Source organism: Pinus tabuliformis, chromosome 6 (assembly GCF_031772625.1).
Source record: "Pinus tabuliformis cultivar Carrire ecotype Pingquan chromosome 6, CPIR1, whole genome shotgun sequence".
NCBI lineage: Eukaryota > Viridiplantae > Streptophyta > Pinopsida > Pinales > Pinaceae > Pinus > Pinus tabuliformis.
Window position 1 is genome coordinate 415552245 of NC_142292.1, and position 17543 is coordinate 415569787.

The window sequence follows — 17543 nt, forward strand, 5'->3', positions numbered from 1 at the left end:
ATAAAACCTTTTTCCTTTGTCCTACAAACCTTTCATCCATCCAGATTCAAGAGCATCCATGTGGTTGGAGACAAAGATTCTTTCATACCACCTTGAGTTGACCCAAAACATAGATCTAAGTAAAACTGTGATTTTAATTTATTCAATCGAGCTTGCAACTGGATGGATTCAGCTTGTGGCTTGAGTAAGACCTAGATGTCATCATTGATTTGGAACATTTTTACCAAAATCATGGTTACACACTGCCACTTCAAGATTACTCTGGGCCCCAGGATTCGTTGAGAAAATTGTAGCCACACAGCCGTGTGGCACTGTTTGTACCTGTTTAATTCTCTGAATATCCTCAAATGCATGAGATTGTTTCTCTCATCTATCTCTATGGGAACTTTGACTTGCTACACATGCATGTTTGCTAAACGCCTCTGTTCCAAACTAAAAGCTGAATAATGGTAGTACATAATTGGTTGGCTCTTCAGATCCTATTCCTTAAGTGAAACTTGAAAGTGTTTCAGTGTCTCTATTCTTTTTCGATATGTACGTTAGATCTGCGGAGGTAATATTTTCCCATGACCTATGGTTAAGATTATATCTTTCCAGAGAGCTCTAGAGCAAGTTTCTGGCTAAGATGTCTTTTGTGTTGAATATGGCCTGTCGGATTATGCCCTGTGAACCTTTTGTACACACTATTTTATCATGAATGAATTATGACAGAATGTTCATTGTAGGTGCCTAGATCTGCTCACGATGTGCTAAATGAAGATTGATTTGAAAATTTGTCCACTTGTTGAAAGCAACCTGTCTTCACTACCTGAACCATTGATAGGACCATATCAATTCCATGATTTATTGTGTAAAGCCCTACATGGCACATGACCATTGGGAATCATATGATACTGTTAATGATCAGATTACAAAGGGATTCTTCTGGTTTACTTGTTTGCATTTGATTCTATGTCTTGTCTTTTGATTCATACTCCTTTTAGAATGATGAAAAATTTCTTTGAAGGAGATTGATTTATTATAATACTTTGTATGACATAGTCTTGTTTCTTTGAAGGCTGTTCAAATTTACATGGAAAGACACAAGATCGATAGCTCTTTGGAGATTGATGTTGAAGCCTTAGATAGCATACAAAGGACCAAAAATGGATTTTTGGAAGAGGCACTGGAGGTTTTAAAAGATGCAATGCCATCTGGTATATATGGTCATAAATTCATATGCAAGTATATGCAATATTTGTTTCAAGTTTTAGCACAAGATTTCTTTACATTTCAGCTTTTGAACTTTTGTATAATTGTTTACAAGAAGGAAACCACATATACAAACATTTCCTTCGAGTAAGGATATACAATGGCAACACTATAATAAGAATGGAAAGTCTCAAGGTACAAATTATATTTTTCTGTTTCCATGTAATCCATGCATGGGAAACACCACGAGATCATGCCACCATTGATGGGTGGTAACTAGGGTAAACAACTGGCATAGACTATAATATGCCTGATGCGGTAGGGACATTGAGTATTAACATATATAGCTGGCCTAGGGACTTGACTTTGAGACCTCTTATTTCAATTCATGACACTCAACTCCTCTAGCTAACCGATTGGGATTTAGGCACAAATAATCAATATAAATGCTTCTATGAATGATTTGCAATATAACTGTTGATGTTATTTTTCTATCATAGGTTATTTTAGTTGGTCATAAAGAACTAGTATTCAAAAAATTGATCTATGGCAGTAACAATCACGCAATCTAATCATTTTATGCAAGTCATATCCTCCTTATTGAGAGTCCCGAAGGCCTTACATAGCTATGTATTTACATTTCATTCATGTTAATTTCCTTTAGAAATAGTTACTAATTGGCAAATTCAAAGTAGTGAATTGAATGACCAATTATCCTACAACACTTGTAATGTTTTGAAACTGGAAACCTTTCGACACATGTAATGCTAAACATCTCAAAGAAAAAAATGCACAAAGCTTGACCATAACAAACATGCCTAGTTTATCTTCACATGAAAATTCCACAATCGGAATCTTATTGCAGCGACTGGAAATTATTGTCCTAATTGTTAATTAAATTTAACAATTTATTTACTATTTTCTACAGCAAATACTGAACAACTCACATTGCAACCTACACAAATAAAACTGCGGAAGAATAAATGCTGGAAGAAATGCTAGCATACACACATAAAATAACACAATTATTTTTGGACAAAAGTCCCAGGAAAAACCCAACTTGGGAAAATCGGTGGAGCAGCTAAGGGTTTTATTATTAAGCAACACTGAAATAATCTGAGTACAACTGGGTGTTGAAACTTGCAGTGCTACAAAGTAATAATGGAAAAAATTTGGAGAGGAATGTTCTTCACCCCATAGGTAATTTCCAGCACAACTTGCCTTCAGACTTTTGGCCTTTTGAGGTGCTGCGTTAGCCTCTCCGTAGCTAGCTGGACGACTTGCCTTCTGCTGAATTCTAATGAAGTTGTTCTTCCTTCTGCCGACCAAAAAGGCGCTTCTCTGTCACTATGGGACTCCTTCCCGACCTCTGGACCTGAAAACGTCAATCTCTCCCAGTGAATTGACTTTGCCTCTAGAGGCTACTGCACATCTCCGCGTTAGCCTCTCTGTGGCTCCTTTGCCTTTGATAACTTTAGACAACAATGGTATGTTCTATGCTTAAGAGCAATTTTACTTCAATTTCTTCATTAGCCCAATATCAATATCCAATTTAGCAATCACATCAACATGATAGTAAAATGCAGATAGAACATAAACATATACAGTAGAAGAAAAGCCAAGACAAGAGGACACAAGATGTGGCACCAGCGAGGGACAAACCCCAATGTGGGGAAACCCTTGATCAATTCTTCTTTTAGTCTTCAATAGTTTAATAGAGAGAGATCGTACAATTTACATATCTGATAATTTATAACGGCAACAAAAGAGCCCTAACCAGAAAAGTCAACTCAGGTCAACAGGGTAGATTTGATCCTCAACAATTCGGTCAACTTTAGTCAACTTCGGCCTCCAAACAGCAAGGTGAAACAACCCTCAAGACAGTCAAATTCAGGGCAGTCAAAGTTTGGTCAAATAGTCCACCTGTGGTCAACCCTAACCATAGTCAACGCTGGTCAAACAGTCAACGGATTGCCTTGATTTCCGTGCTCAGAAATGTGGCCTGTGCAATTAGAGATAACCCTCACAAAACGCAGTCAAACTGCGCAACGCTTGGTCAACGCAACCCAAAACAACAATTTGGAAATTTGGTCCAACTTGGTCAACATCTAAAACATAAATTTATCCTTCCTTTCCTTCGCACGTGTGGAGAGTGTTGCTGCCCATAAATCTATACCCAATCAATGAGGAGAGAGAGAGATGTGTGAAGATGAGTGTGTCCAAATGAGGCTAAGTCACCTTCTATTTATATACAACGTTGAGGATGAATAGATGTGACTGTTGGGCTTCTGAGCCTACATAAGTTCGCTGGCCAACCTTGACAATTTGTCCATAATCAAAATAAATTCATAACTTCATTTGTACATGTCAAAATCAGATGATCTCTAGATCAATCCTACACCTCTTAGAGAGAGGAATGCAATAAAAATATCAGTTGTCATAAATAAGATGACCCATGTGGAGTTTGGCTCCAGTTGCCAATTTTAACACTCCCTCTCAACTAAGGAGAACTCCATTTGCTAATCCATCTTCCAATCTGTACTATCTCTGCCATTAATGCACTGCTCTGCTCCACTGAACTATGAAGAAGAAGAAGTGATCGAGATTGTATCATACCTTTCTCTACTAACCCGAAGTCAGCCCCAATCAAAAGAGAGTGTCTCATACCACTCTTACTGACCCAAAGTCAGTTCCAAACAAAAGAGAGTGTCTCATACCACTCTTACTGACTCGAAGTCAGTTCCCATTGATCCTAAATAAATATTGGTCATCCTAGCATAGGGAGTATGGTAGTACATGATGCGTCCATTGGTAGTGCTATGGTCTACCTAATTTCCCTACTCATTGGCCAGATGAGAGGTACTTCCCATGAGTCCCAGACTGCATGGGTAGGTTGTCTCAGCATGAGAAGGATGAACCACTCATCCTACCTACATGTCGCCAAGGGGTATCATAGGGGAAGGTTGAACCACTCACCCTGTACACAACAAACTGCGAGGGGAAGGTTGAACCACTCACCCTATGGTTGCTCACCGCTCCAAGAAGTACCACAAGCGCCCCGGAGCTCCTAGAGCTCAATGCCCATCTCATACAGGACCCTCATAAGAGGGTCTCTCCACGACTCGAAGTCGTTCTCGGAAGGCCAAGAATTTGACCTTCCCCAGGGGCTTTGTCAGAATATCGACAACCTGCTCATCAATCCCAATGTGATGGAGCCTTATTGCTCCTCGTTGTACCATATCCCGAATAAAGTGGTACTTGAAATCTATATGCTTGGAGCGATCATGAAACACGGGATTCTTTGATAATCGGATCCCACTCTGGTTGTCGCAGAGGATCACGGTGGTATCCAACACATGTCCAAACAACTCATTGAAGAGCTTCCTCAACCATACATCTTCACAGGAGGCCATGGTTGTCGTAGAGGATCACGATGGTATCCAACAGATGTCTAAACAACTCATTGAAGAGCTTTCTCAACCAGACAACTTCACAGGAGGCCATACTAGTAGCTATGTATTCGGCCTCGGCGGTGCTTAAGGCAACCAATTTCTACTTTCTGCTCATCTAGGATATCGAAGCAGAACCCAAAGAAAAACAACATAAAAAAGTGCTCTTGCGATCCACCACACTGCCAACCCAAACAACATCAGAATAACCATGCAACCTCACATTTCCGACAATGTATCTCAGTCCATGAGTGATTGTGCCGCGAAGATGTCTCACAAGATTCTTGGAATCCAATGTATATGATGAGGTTCAACCATGTATTGGCTCAATGTGTTAACTGCAAAACATATGTTCGGAAGGGAGTTCACCATGAACATCAATGCTCTTATGAGTTGACGATACTCAAAAGCATTTCCAAATTCAGGTCCAGCAACACTACCACATAAGTTATTAAAGTTAAGTTCCATCGGAGTAGTCACAGGCTTGCAGTCCACCATCCTAAATCTTTCCAATATCTCCACAACATATTTTCCTTGAGAGAGGAAAATTTTGCCTAACTATTGCCAGACCTCCAATCCTAGGAAATAGTGCATCGATCCTAGGTCCTTTATCTCAAATTCAGAAGCCAACTCCCTCTTACATTTGTGAATGAGAGGGTTTGCACCTGTCAGAAAGAGGTCGTCCACATAAAGTACCAGAATGAGAGGTTTATCATTTTCAACCTTAAAGTAAAGGTTCGGATCTTCACTTCTAGTGAATCCCAACTTCATCAGATAGCTATCGATCCTCTCATACCAAGCCCGAGGTGCTTGTTTCAAACCATAGAGAGCTTTCTTCAACCTGCATACATGAGATTCCTGATCATGAACCTCAAACCCCTCAGGTTGTTCTACATAGGCTTCCTCTTTGATTCAACCATGCAAGAAGGTGGTCTTGACATCCATCTGATGTAGGTTCCATCCTTGCAAGGTAGCAAGGGCTATGATCGAGCGGATGGTGGTGTATCGGTCAACAGTTGCAAATATCTCATTGTAATCTACACCTTCCTTTTGAAAGAAGCCTCGGGCAACAAAGCGAGCCTTGAACTTTTCAGCACTTCCATCAACTCCATGCTTGATTTTGTAGAGCCACTTAGAAGTGACAACCGAGTTTTCCTGGGGTCTAGGGACCACATCCCAGACATCATTCTTCATAATTGACTCGTATTCTTCATTCATAGCATCCTTCCATACTTGTTGCTTCACGACTTCTTCGAATGATGAAGGCTCATTTTGAATGATAGTGCTCAGGGCGGTCAAATATCCTTGATACTTGTTCGGCTTCTTGATTTCATGGAAAGCCCCTCTTGGTGCAATGTGTCTCTTGGCATCTTCGAGAGTCTCCCTAAGCCATGAGGGTCTCCTTTTGGAGGAGGGCTCATGAGGAGGAGGATCCATAGGTTCATCAACATCAGGCATCGTTTCATCCTCTTTTTCACCCTGATTTCTGGTGTCAACTTCTTTGTCCTTCCTTATGATAGGAAGGTTGTTGATCTTCCTGAGGGCTATATCTTCGTCGAAGGTGACATCATGACTTAACTCAAATTCCTTTTGAACAACCACATAAATTCTATATCCCTTAGAATTTTCACTATAGTCCACAAAGATTCCTTTCTTCCCAGATGCACCCAATTTTCTTCTTTTCTCTTTCGGCACATGAAAATATACGGGGCTTCCAAAAATTCTAAAATGAGAGACATCGGGTTTCTTACCAGTGAACATTTCTTCGGGAGTCTTGGAGTCCAATGCTTGATGAGGGCATCGATTTTGAACATACATGACGGTATTTGCAGCTTCAACCTATAGAAACTTTGAAGGCCTTGATCATGAAACATGACACAGACAACTTCTACAATAGAGCGATTCTTCCTCATGTTGATTCGGGGTAGCATCAGCTGTGCTCTAGCCATGAAAATTGGTTGAGAGGCTAAAGAACATGAGATCTCCAAGACCCAAAAATGGTTTGGGGAAATTCCACCCGGTTAGAGAGATATTAAAATAATTAATATTTTAATGGAGTTCCTAAGTCAAAACTTAGGAAAATAAAAATATTAATGGGTATTAATATAAAATTGGGTGAGAAGGTTCTAAATGACATGGATCAAGCGAAATCTAATCTTAGCCGTTGATTAGATATTTAATCTCGGCTGTTGAAGACTCAACAGAAAAAGTATAAGAGGAGGCTTGAGGGTCAGTTGGAGACACACCAGATTGATCAGTCAGTTCGATTTTTTAGAGCAAGGTTTGCTAAGAGAAATCGAACTAGTGTTCAGAGTTGCAATGAGGGGCAGTGAGTGCATAGCAAAGAGGCAGAGATAGTGTCGGAAGACCAACACATAGGTAGAGAGGCAGACACAGAGCCAATAGAAGCTATGCAGAGGGCTAAAGTGACTGCGTAGAGAGCCAGAGGGCCTGTGTGAGTGACGCAGAGGCTGCAGAAGTAACATAGAGGGCCAGAAAGGTGGCGTAGTGCATCAAGAGGCCGACGCAGAGGGTTCTAGGCTGACGCTGAGCCTCAAAGAGACGCTGGAGAGAGTTCCCTGGAGCAGACTTTTAGAATTTCTGCTTCTGAAGAGAGGTATTACTGCCAGATAGATTTCTCTGTTGGGTGAGCCAATTTGGCATTCAGTTGTACTCAAGAAAAGCTACTTAATAATAAAACCCTCAGAACTACTACACTGGTTTTCCCAAGTTGGGTTTTCCCAGGGACGATTGTCCAAAAATAACGGTTTCCCTTGTGTGTTTGTCTATTTCTTCATTTAATGATCTGTAGATGATTGAGACTGCATTGTGTTTATTTCATTATTTATATGGTTAAATAACTTGTTCAGTAATTAAACAAGTAGGAGAAATAAACAAGATAATGTAGGAAAATTTCTAATGGGTTAGACTTAGAAATATCAACATGGTATCAGAGCGTTGCAGATCATAGGAGCGCTGAAGGCACTAGCTGAATAAGAGAATTTGTAGCAGAAACAATTGTCCCGAGTGACAGAAGCTGTTCCTAAGCGGAAAATAGCAGAGAAGGGGTGACGCAGAGGGCCTGCGTCATCAGTTCGAGCTAGTGAAGGGGCTAGCGCAGAAGCAATGAGAGGCAGAGAGGCTCACAAAGAGCCACATCATCCTGCTCAACCAAGTAGGAGTGATGCAGTTGGCTAGTGGAGCGATTCAGTCACTGTCAGGATTGCATAGAGCCTAGAGGCTCAGTTCTTCAGTTGTTGGGGCATAGGAAGTTGTGGGCAGATTGTGGAGTGTGAAGCTGGTGGGGTGTTGTTGCTGTTGAGTCAGAACAGTACCTAACGAGACAAAACCATGGTAGAGGGAGTCGCTACCTAGGCAGATTTCTAGCCAAGAAATCCAGATCAGTGTTGCAGAGGCAAAGAGGATCAAAGAGGTACGATTCGACTGTTGGTAGAAGGATTTCTAGGAGGGAAATCGAGACTCAGAGGGAGTCTAGAAGGGAACTTCCAGGAGGGAAGTAGAGACTCAGAGGGAGTCGAAGAAAGAACTTCCAGGAGGGAAGTAGAGACTCAAAGGAGTCGAAAAGAAGAGCAGAGATGGCGATGAATGGATTAAGGGATTAGGACACACTGGACGGGGCGTCCAACTTTGTCATCTAGAAGGCCAGGATCCTGTCTATTCTAGTTAGACATCGCATCAAGGCCTTCGCCTTGAGTACTGTAGCTATCCCAATGGACCCAACTAATAACGAAAAGTATGAGGATGCAATGGCCAAGGCAAAGTGCATAATCCTTGATGAGGTCAAGGATCATGTAGTTCAACATATTGCCGAGAATAATACGACAAAGGAGATGTGGGACACCTTGATGACATTGTATTAGGGTACTTCCGTGCAGAGGAAAATGCTAGTAGAGAATCAACTGCGGTCGTATCAGATGCAGAAAAGGGAGCAGATAGATCACTTCCTCAGCATGTTGCAGGAGATTTGGGACCAATTGACTTCCATAGGGGCCACACCGGATCAAGAGTTAATGGTGAGGACCACCCTGAACGCAGTCTCCGAGGAGTGGGAGACATTCGTCCAAAGCATTTTGGGCAGAACGAATCTTCCAGATTGGGAAGAACTATGGGCAGCTCTTCGCCAAGAAGAGATCAGACGACTGACCAAGGTGGGAAGTATTGGCAAAGGAGCCCGGGTCAAGAAAGAGGAGGAAGAAGATGCAACTCTGGCATCAGCGAGGTAGCAAGGGAAGAGGAAGAAAAAGGACCTCTCCAAGATAAAGTGCTTCAACTGTGGGGAGTTGGGCCATTATGCAACCCAGTGTCCTAGGAAGAAGAATAAGGGAGAGGCATCTGACTCCAAGGCAACACCAGCTAAGGCAGAGAAGGAGGTAGAGGATGATGACGATTGTGTCATGAGTGTTCATGTACCTCTAGAGAAGAGGTGGGGTGACATCAAGCTGAAGTCAGGAGGACTACAGGAGATGAGGCGCAAGATCGTTGAGGTACCCAAACTCTTGGATCATATATGACTATGGGAGCCTCGAAGTGACAGTAGCAGGATGACGGATGTTAGTAGAAGTGGATGCGGATGAAGCGACAGAGCAGTGCTAGAGTGCAGTAGTCCCTAGCAGCACAGAGAGGGTTGCAACAGTGCAGGAAAGCACAAAGGTGTTTGGAGCAGTGTGAGAGGCACAAAGTTGTTGCAGTAGCGTAGAGGCAACAGAGGGAGAACATGATAGAAACAGAGAGAGCTTCAACATTAGGAGGGTTTCTAGCCTGACAATGTTGTTAGTAGTTGGGTAGATCAATCACCATTGTCTCAGTAACTGAGTTGCAATGCAGCAGTAGTAGTGGTAGTGCTATGGGCAGCACGATGCAGCATGATGAGAGAGGGCTGTAGTGCAGATGTAGTGTTGGGAGAAAGGAATAGCAACAACACAGATGTAGAGGGAGCTGTTGTATAGATGTAGCAGTGGTAGTGGCAGAGCCATGGGCAGTAGTACAAGATGCAACAGTGCAGAGGATGTTGGGCAGCAAGGCCAAACATCAGCACAGGTATCGTGCCGGATGATCAGGGTGATGCTCAGTGGTGGAGTATTACTAGAGCACATTCCTCGCTAAGAGGGAGTGTTGATTTCGGGTAGCATCGGATGTGCTCTAGCCATGAAAATTGGTAGTGAGGCTAAAGCACATGAGATCTTCAAGACCCAGAAATGGTTTGGGGAAATTCCACCCAGTTAGAGAGAGATTAAAATAATTAATATTTTAATGGAGTTCCTAAGTCTAAACATAGGAAAATAAAAATATTAATGGGTATTAATATAAAACTGGGTGATAAGGTTCTAAATGACATGGATCAAGCCAAATCTAATCTTAGCTGTTGATTAGAGATTTAATCTCGGTTGTTGAAGACTCAACAGAAAAAGTATAAGAGGAGGCTTGAGGGTCAGTTGGAGACACACCAGATTGATCCTTGAGTTCGATTTTCTAGAGCGGGGTTTGTTAAGAGAAATAGAACCAATGATCAAAGTTGCAGCGAAGGTTAGTTAGTGCATGGCAAAGAGGCAGAGATAATGTCGGAAGACCAACACAGAGGCAAAGAGGCAGTCACAGAGCCAGCAAAAGCTACATAGAGGGTCAGAGTCACCACACAGAGAGCCAGAGGGCCTGCGTGAGTGATGCAGAGGCTGTAGAAGTAACGTAGAGGGCCAGAAAGGCTGCGTTGTGCATCAGGAGGCTGACGCAGAGGGTTCTAGGCTGACGCTGAGCCTCAAAGAGACGCTAGAGAGAGTTCAGTGGAGTAGACTTTCAGAATATCTGCTTCCGAAGAGAGGTATTACTGCCAGATAGATTTCTTTGTCAGGTGAGCCAGTTTGGCATCTAGTTGAAATCAAGAAAAGCTACTTAATAATAAAACCCTTGGAACTGCTGCACCGATTTTCCAAAGTTGGTTTTTTCCGGGGACGATTGTCCAAAAATAACAGCGTTCATTGTGTGTTTGTCTATTTCTTTTAGTTGATGATCTGTAGATGGTTGACACTGCATTGTGTTTATTTCAGTATTTATATGGTTAAATAACTTGTTAAGTAATTAAACAAGTAGGAGAAATAAACCAGATAGTGTAGGAAAATTTTTGACCGGTTAGACTTAGAAATATCAACACCTTTCAGCCACACCATTCTGCTCAGGAGTGTATGTCGTTGTAGTCTCCCTCTTAATGCCAACTTCTCTGCAATAATCTTGGAATTCATTGGATTTGTACTCGGTCCCATTATTAGTCCTCAATATCTTGATTTTCTTCTCGAATTGGTTTTCGATCAAGGCTTTGAAGTGTCAGAACTAGGTGAACACTTCATCCTTCTTCTTTAACAAGTAGATCCAGGTCTTTAACAAAGGTGAGATAATATAAGTATCCTCCCAAGGAATGTACGGGCATCATACCAGATATGTTGGAGTGGATCAATTGCAATATGTCTGTGGTCTTGCTATTACTTGAGGGGAATGGTTCCCTTGTAAGTTTTCCTTCGACACATCCCGGACATACACCTTCATGCTCTACTTTGAACTAGGGCATACCTGTCACCATTTGTCACATCGGGTAGGGCCTTATAATGAAGTCTTGATTTGGGCTAGCATAAGATGTGTTCTAACCATGAAATTTGGTGGAAAGGTTGGGGTACATGAGATCTCCAATACCCAGAAAGGGTTTGGGCATATTCTAAACAGATCATGAGATATTAAAATAATTAATATTTTTAATTGAGTCCCTAGGTCTAAACTTAGGGAAAATAAAATATTAATGTGTATCAATATGAATCTGTGTTAGAGTGGTCCAAAAGACATGGATCAAGCCAGATCTAATCTTAGCCGTTGATTAGGGACTTAATATTGGTCGTTGAGATGTCAATAGGAAAAGTATAAGAGGAGACTTGAGGGTCACTTGTAGAACATACTAGATGATCAGTCATTCTATTCTCTAGAGCGGGGCTGCTAAGAGAGATAGAATCAGTGATCGGGAGAGCAGCTGAGGGGCATTGAGTATAGAGAAATAGAGAAGGCTGAAATTGTGCCGAGAGAGTAGCATAGCAGCCAAGGTGAGTGACGCAGAGCCAACAAGGGCTCACACAGGGCCACGCAGAGTCATCCAAGTGCTGCGCAGAGCACCAGAGAGGCCAATGTGTCTAACGCAGAGGCCCAGAAAGCTGACGCAGGGCCAACGTGAGACAGATAGGGGATGACGCGGTCCAGATTGGGCAAACGCCGGGGTTGCAGAGTGGTTTTGTGTTGAGGAGCTGCCGGAAGGGTTTTTCAGGGTTTCAGCGAGGAGATTTTTCTCAAATTGGGGGGTATAGTTGCTAAGGAAATTCTCTATTGGGTAGGCCAGTTTCAACACTCAGATTGTACTCTGATATTGCTTAATAAGAAAACCCTCAGATAGCTACCATTGGTCCAAAAATAATGGTGTCATGTGGTGTGTTTGTTCTTGCTTCTTTTAGTTGCTGATCTGTAATATGTTGAGCATGCATTAGTGCTTATTTTCAGTATTTACTTTATAAATAACTTGTTAAAGAAAAAATAACAGGTTGGTAGGAATAAATCAGAAGAAGTGCATGAAGGGTTTCTAAACTAAGTAAACTTAGAAACTTCAACATCGTATTGGAGCGTGATTGCAGATCACAGGAGGACTAAAAGACATCAGCCGAGCGGAGCAATAGCAACAGAAAAGAGGCAACAAAAGTTGTTTCTAGCAGCGCAAAAGCCGAGAAGTGTGACGCAGAGACAGCTAGAGCCATGTGGAAGAAGCCGGGAGCTGCGCAGGGCCTCAGGGAGGCAAGGGTTGTTGACACTGAGGCATGACGCAGAGCATCCTAGGGTTGACGCAGACCCATGTGGGGTGACATAGAGGCAACGTGAGGCAGAGAGGGGCTGACACAGTTCATAGAGAGGCAGTTGTTGGAGTCTAGAAGGCTGCAGAAATATTGCAGAGTGGAGCCGGTGAGGTATTGTAGTCAGAATAGTACCTGACAGAGCAGGGCCAGAGGAGTTGTTACCGAGGGTTTCTAGCCGAGGAACCTGGATCAGCAGTGCAGTTGCACAAGACAATTAGAGTAGGGGGCATCTCGACAAGCAGTAGAAGGATTTCCAAGAGGGAAATCAAGACTCAGAGGGAGTCCAAAAGAGAACTTCCAGACGAGAAGTAGAGACTCAGAGGAGTCGAACAAAGAACTTCCAGAAGGGAAGTAGAGGAGTGTCATGGCACTACACAGGGTAAGTGACTAGGATAGACTGGATGGAGCATCGAACTTCGCAGTCTGGAAGGCCAAAATCTTATCAGTGCTTGACAGGAATCATGTCAAGAACTTTGCCTTGAAGGTTATAGCTATCCCAGTCGACCCCAATGATAACGACAAGTACGAAGAGGCGATGGCGAGGGCCAAGTGTTTTATTCTTGATGGGGTCAAGGGTCATGTGGTACCACATATAGCCGAGAAGGAAACGACAGTTGAGATGTGGGAGGCTCTCAGGAACCTGTACCAGCATACTTGTGTGCAGAGAAGAATGCTGCTCGAGAACCAGATGGGGTCGTATCAGATGAAGAAGGGTCAATCGATTGACACCTTTATCAGAGGACTGAATGTGATCCGAGACCAGTTGACTGCTATAGGAGTGACACTGGATCAAGAGCTTATGGTGAGGACAAGAAGCAGAAGAAGAAAGATCTCTCCAAGATCAAGTTCTTCCACTTTGGGGAGATGGGTCATTATGCGACCCAGTGCCCAAAGAAGAAGAGTAAGGGAGAGTCTTCCGAGAGTAAGGCAATGCCAACATAGGTAGAGAAGAAAGTTTTGACAGACGTTGGCTGTGCCATGAGTGCACACGCACCACTTGAGAAGAAGTGGGGAGACATCGAGCTGTAGTCAGGTGGACTATAGGCAATGAGGGGCAGGATCCTCGAGGCACCCAGCGTCTTGGATTAGACCTTGCTATGGGAGCCCCGACGAGGAGTAGCAGGACTGGCTGAGTGGGTAGAGACGGATGCGGATGGAGCGACAGAGAGAGCTACAGTGCAGAAGTCCCGAGACAACGCAAAACTAGTAGGCTACAACAGTGTGAGAGGCACGGGAGTGTTGCACCAATGCAGGAAGGCATAGAGAGATGTGCAACAGTGCGAGATGGAGGGAGTTGTTGCAGTAGCGCAGAGGTCAGAGATAGGGAGCACTTGTCAGCGGCAGAGGGAGCTTCAACATCAGTGGGTGTTTCTAACCCAACACGGAGGTCAGTTACTTACTTCTCAATAACTGAGTTGCAGTGTAGCAGTGGGTAGCATGATGCAAAATGATGAGAGGAGGTGCAGTGCGGATGCAGTGCTGGGAGAAAGGACCAACAACAACACAGATGCAGAGGGAGCTGTCGTACAGATGCAGCAGTGGCAGTGGCAGAACAATGGGCAGAAGTACAGGAGGCAACAATGTAGAGGATGTTGGGCAGGAAGGCCTAGCATCAGCCACAGGTATTGATGCCGGATGATCGGAGTAATACTCAATGAGGAGTATTGCTAGAGCACAATCCTCGCTAAGAGGGAGTGTTGATTTGGGGTAGCATCGGATGTGCTCTAGCCACGAAATTTGGTGGGCACGTGAGATCTCCAATACCCAGATAGTGTTTGGGCAAATTCTAAATAGGTCAGAGGATATTAAAATAATTAATATTTTTAGTGGAGTCCCTAAGTTTAAACTTAGGGAAAATAAAATATTAATGTGTATTAGTATGAATCTGTGTTAGAGTGGTCCAAAAGACATGGATCAAGCCAGATCTAATCTTAGTCATTGATTAGGGACTTAATCTCGGCCGTTGAGATGTCAACAGGATAAGTATAAGAGGAGGCTTGAGGGTCACTTGGAGAACACATTAGATGATCAGTCATTCTATTCTCTAGAGTGGGGTTGCTAAGAGAGATAGAATCAGTGATCGGGAGAGCAGCTGAGGGGTATTGAGTACAAAGAAACAGAGAAGGCAGAGATTGTGCCGGGAGAGCAGCATAGCAGCCAAGGAGAGTGACACAGAGCCAGTAAGGGCTCACGCAAGGCCACGCAGAGCTAGCCAAGTGCCGCGCAGAGCACCAGAGAGGCCAGCATGTCTCACGCAGAGGCCTAGAAAGCTAATGCAGGGCCTCCTGCGGCCGACGGAGGCCAAGAAAGGCTGATGCAGGGCCAACATGAGACAGAGAGGGGTTGATGCAGTCCAGATTGGGTAGACGCTGGGGTTGCAAAGCAGTTTTGTGCTGAGGAGCTACCAGAAGGGTTTTCTAGAGTTTCAGCTAGGATATTTGTCTCAAATTGTGGGGTATAGCTGCTAAGGAAATTCTTTGTTGGGTAGGCCAATTTCGGCACTAGATTGTACTCTGATATTGCTTAATAAGAAAACCCTCACATAGCTGCACCAGTTTTCCCGCATTGGGTTTTTCTGGGGAACAAAAATAATGGTGTCGTGTGGTGTGTTTGTTCTTGTTTCTTTTAATTGTTGATCTGTAATATGTTGAGCATGCACTGGTGTTTATTTTCAGTATTTACTTTGTAAATAACTTGTTAAAGAAAACATAACAAGTAGGAGGAATAAATCAGAAAAAGTGCATGAAGGGTTTCTAAACTAATTAAACTTAGAAAATTCAACATGAAGGTCGGCAAACTTCTAGTGCTATAGTTAAGATTGTAGAGATGTGTCGCAAGACGTGGCTCCCAATGGACTTCCTCCAACTTGATACAAAATGTCAACCCTGAACCCAAGAGTAAAAGCATCTTTAAAGTTTCTTTTCCAAACATGTACCTTTCCATTGATAAAAGCCACCTTCAATCCTTTATCTTCCATTGCTGAAATGGACACCAGGTTCTTCTTGAGATCGGGTACATATTGTACTTCTTGCAAATGAATAGTGTTACCTTGATTCAATTGAAGGGTAACATTCCCTACTCCCTTCACGAGATATGTGGCATCGTCTCCAAGGATGATCTCCAAGTTTATCTCCTTTTCTATTAGATTAGAGAGGGCTTCCTTGTATCCGGTGAAGTGCCCTGAGGCACCACTATCAATTAGGCAATTTCCCAAAGTGTCCAAAGGAGACGCAGTGGAGAGGGCCAATATAAGAAAAACTCTTTTTGCTTATTGTTAACAACATTGGATTCTTCATACTTGAAGTTCCTTGATTTCTTGGAGGGTCGACCATTTCCTTGATGTCCCGCATTCCTTTTTCCCTTGCCATTGGACCTATCATTCCTTTGATCGTTGTTGTTGAAGTTGCCCCTGGAGTTGTTATGATAGTCATCATCTCGAGGTGTATCCCTTGTATTAGGACACTCCCTTGCATAGTGGCCAAACTTGTTGCAAACAAAGCATCTTCCCTTCCTTCCATTTTTGAATCCCGGTCTTCCTTGACTTTTCTTCTTTGAACTTGCATTGTTCTTCCTCTTGGCATGAGCAGAGAATGCAGTGGGGTTGCTTCTAGTAGAAGGCATTTTTTGCTCCACCATTCTTGTTTCTTCTTGAATGCATCTCGACATCAATTCTTCAAACCCTGGAATTCGATCATTGTTCAATATAGTGGTTCTAAATACTTACCACTCAGGCGGGAGTCCTCCAAGGGTGATGAGAGTAATTTCCTTGCCAGAATTGACTTCTCCAATCGAGAGTAGATCATTCTTGATCTCAATAATCCTCAAGAAATAGGATTGAATGTCCTCGTCCTTGCCCTTCTTAATACCCTTCAACTTATTCTTGAGAAATAGAATTTGATTAGCATTACTAACCTTGAACATGCCGACCAACCTGTCGTAGATCTCCTTGGAGGTCTTCAATTTAGAGATATAATCCACCAAATGCTTGTCAATGGAATCCTTGATAATCTTCTTCGCTTTGATTTCAACCCTATTGTACTTGGTCTTTGCAACAATTGTTGCATTTGAAGGAGGTTCAGGAATTTTACCCTGCACATAATCCATCACTTCTTTTTTGTCCAAGGTCAAATCAAGATACATCTTCCATCCATGATAGTCAGATTTATCACGGAGCTTGTTTTCAGCCAAGAAGTAGGATGAGGAACCCATTGAGTCTTTTGTCCTTGTCCAACTGTTTTTGGTGATTGCTCTTTCACTCTTGCTTGGGCTTTGTCTTCACCTCACCTTTGATACCATGTTAATTTTAGACAACAATGGTATGTTCTATGCTTAAGAGCAATTTTACTTCAATTTCTTTATGAGCCCAATATCAATATTCAGTTTAGCAATCACATCAACATGATAGTAAAACGCAGATAGAACATAAACATAAATAGTAGAAGACAAACCAAGACAAAAGGACACAAGATGTGGCACCATCCAGGGACAAACCCCAATGTGGGGAAACCCTTGATCAATTCTTCTTTTAGTCTTCAATAGTTCAACAGAGAGAGATAGTACAATTTACGTATCTGATAATTTATAACAGCAACAAAAGAGCCTTAAACAGAAAAGTCAAGCTAGTCAATAAGGCAGATTTGACCCTCAACAATTTGGTCGACTTCAGTCAACTTTGACCTCCAAAGAGTAAGGTGAAACAACCCTCAAAACAATCAAATTCAGCTAAGTCAAAGTCTGGTCAAGAAGTCCACATGCTGTCAGCCCTAACCACAGTCAACGCTGGTCAAACAGTCAACGGATTGCCTCGATTTTTGTGCCTAGAAATGCGACCTGCCCAATCAAAGATAACCCTCACAAAAACACAGTCAAACAGGTTAACGCAACCCAAAAGAACAATCTAGAAATTTTGGTCAAACTTGGTCAACGTCCAAAACATAAATTTATCCTTCCTTTCCTTCGCACGTGTGGGGAGAGTTGCTGCCTAGAAATCTGTACCCAATCAATGAGGTGA

General features: G+C 42.8%; 1 protein-coding gene across 1 annotated transcript in view; it reads left to right on the forward strand.

The window, feature by feature from the left end:
* Positions 1-17543, forward strand: part of LOC149259069 (endoribonuclease Dicer homolog 3a-like) — a 395016-nt gene that overhangs the window by 67900 nt on the left and 309573 nt on the right. The window contains 1 exon segment of the mRNA XM_089417273.1: positions 1058-1196. Within this exon segment, the coding sequence (XP_089273399.1) occupies positions 1058-1196 (139 nt within the window).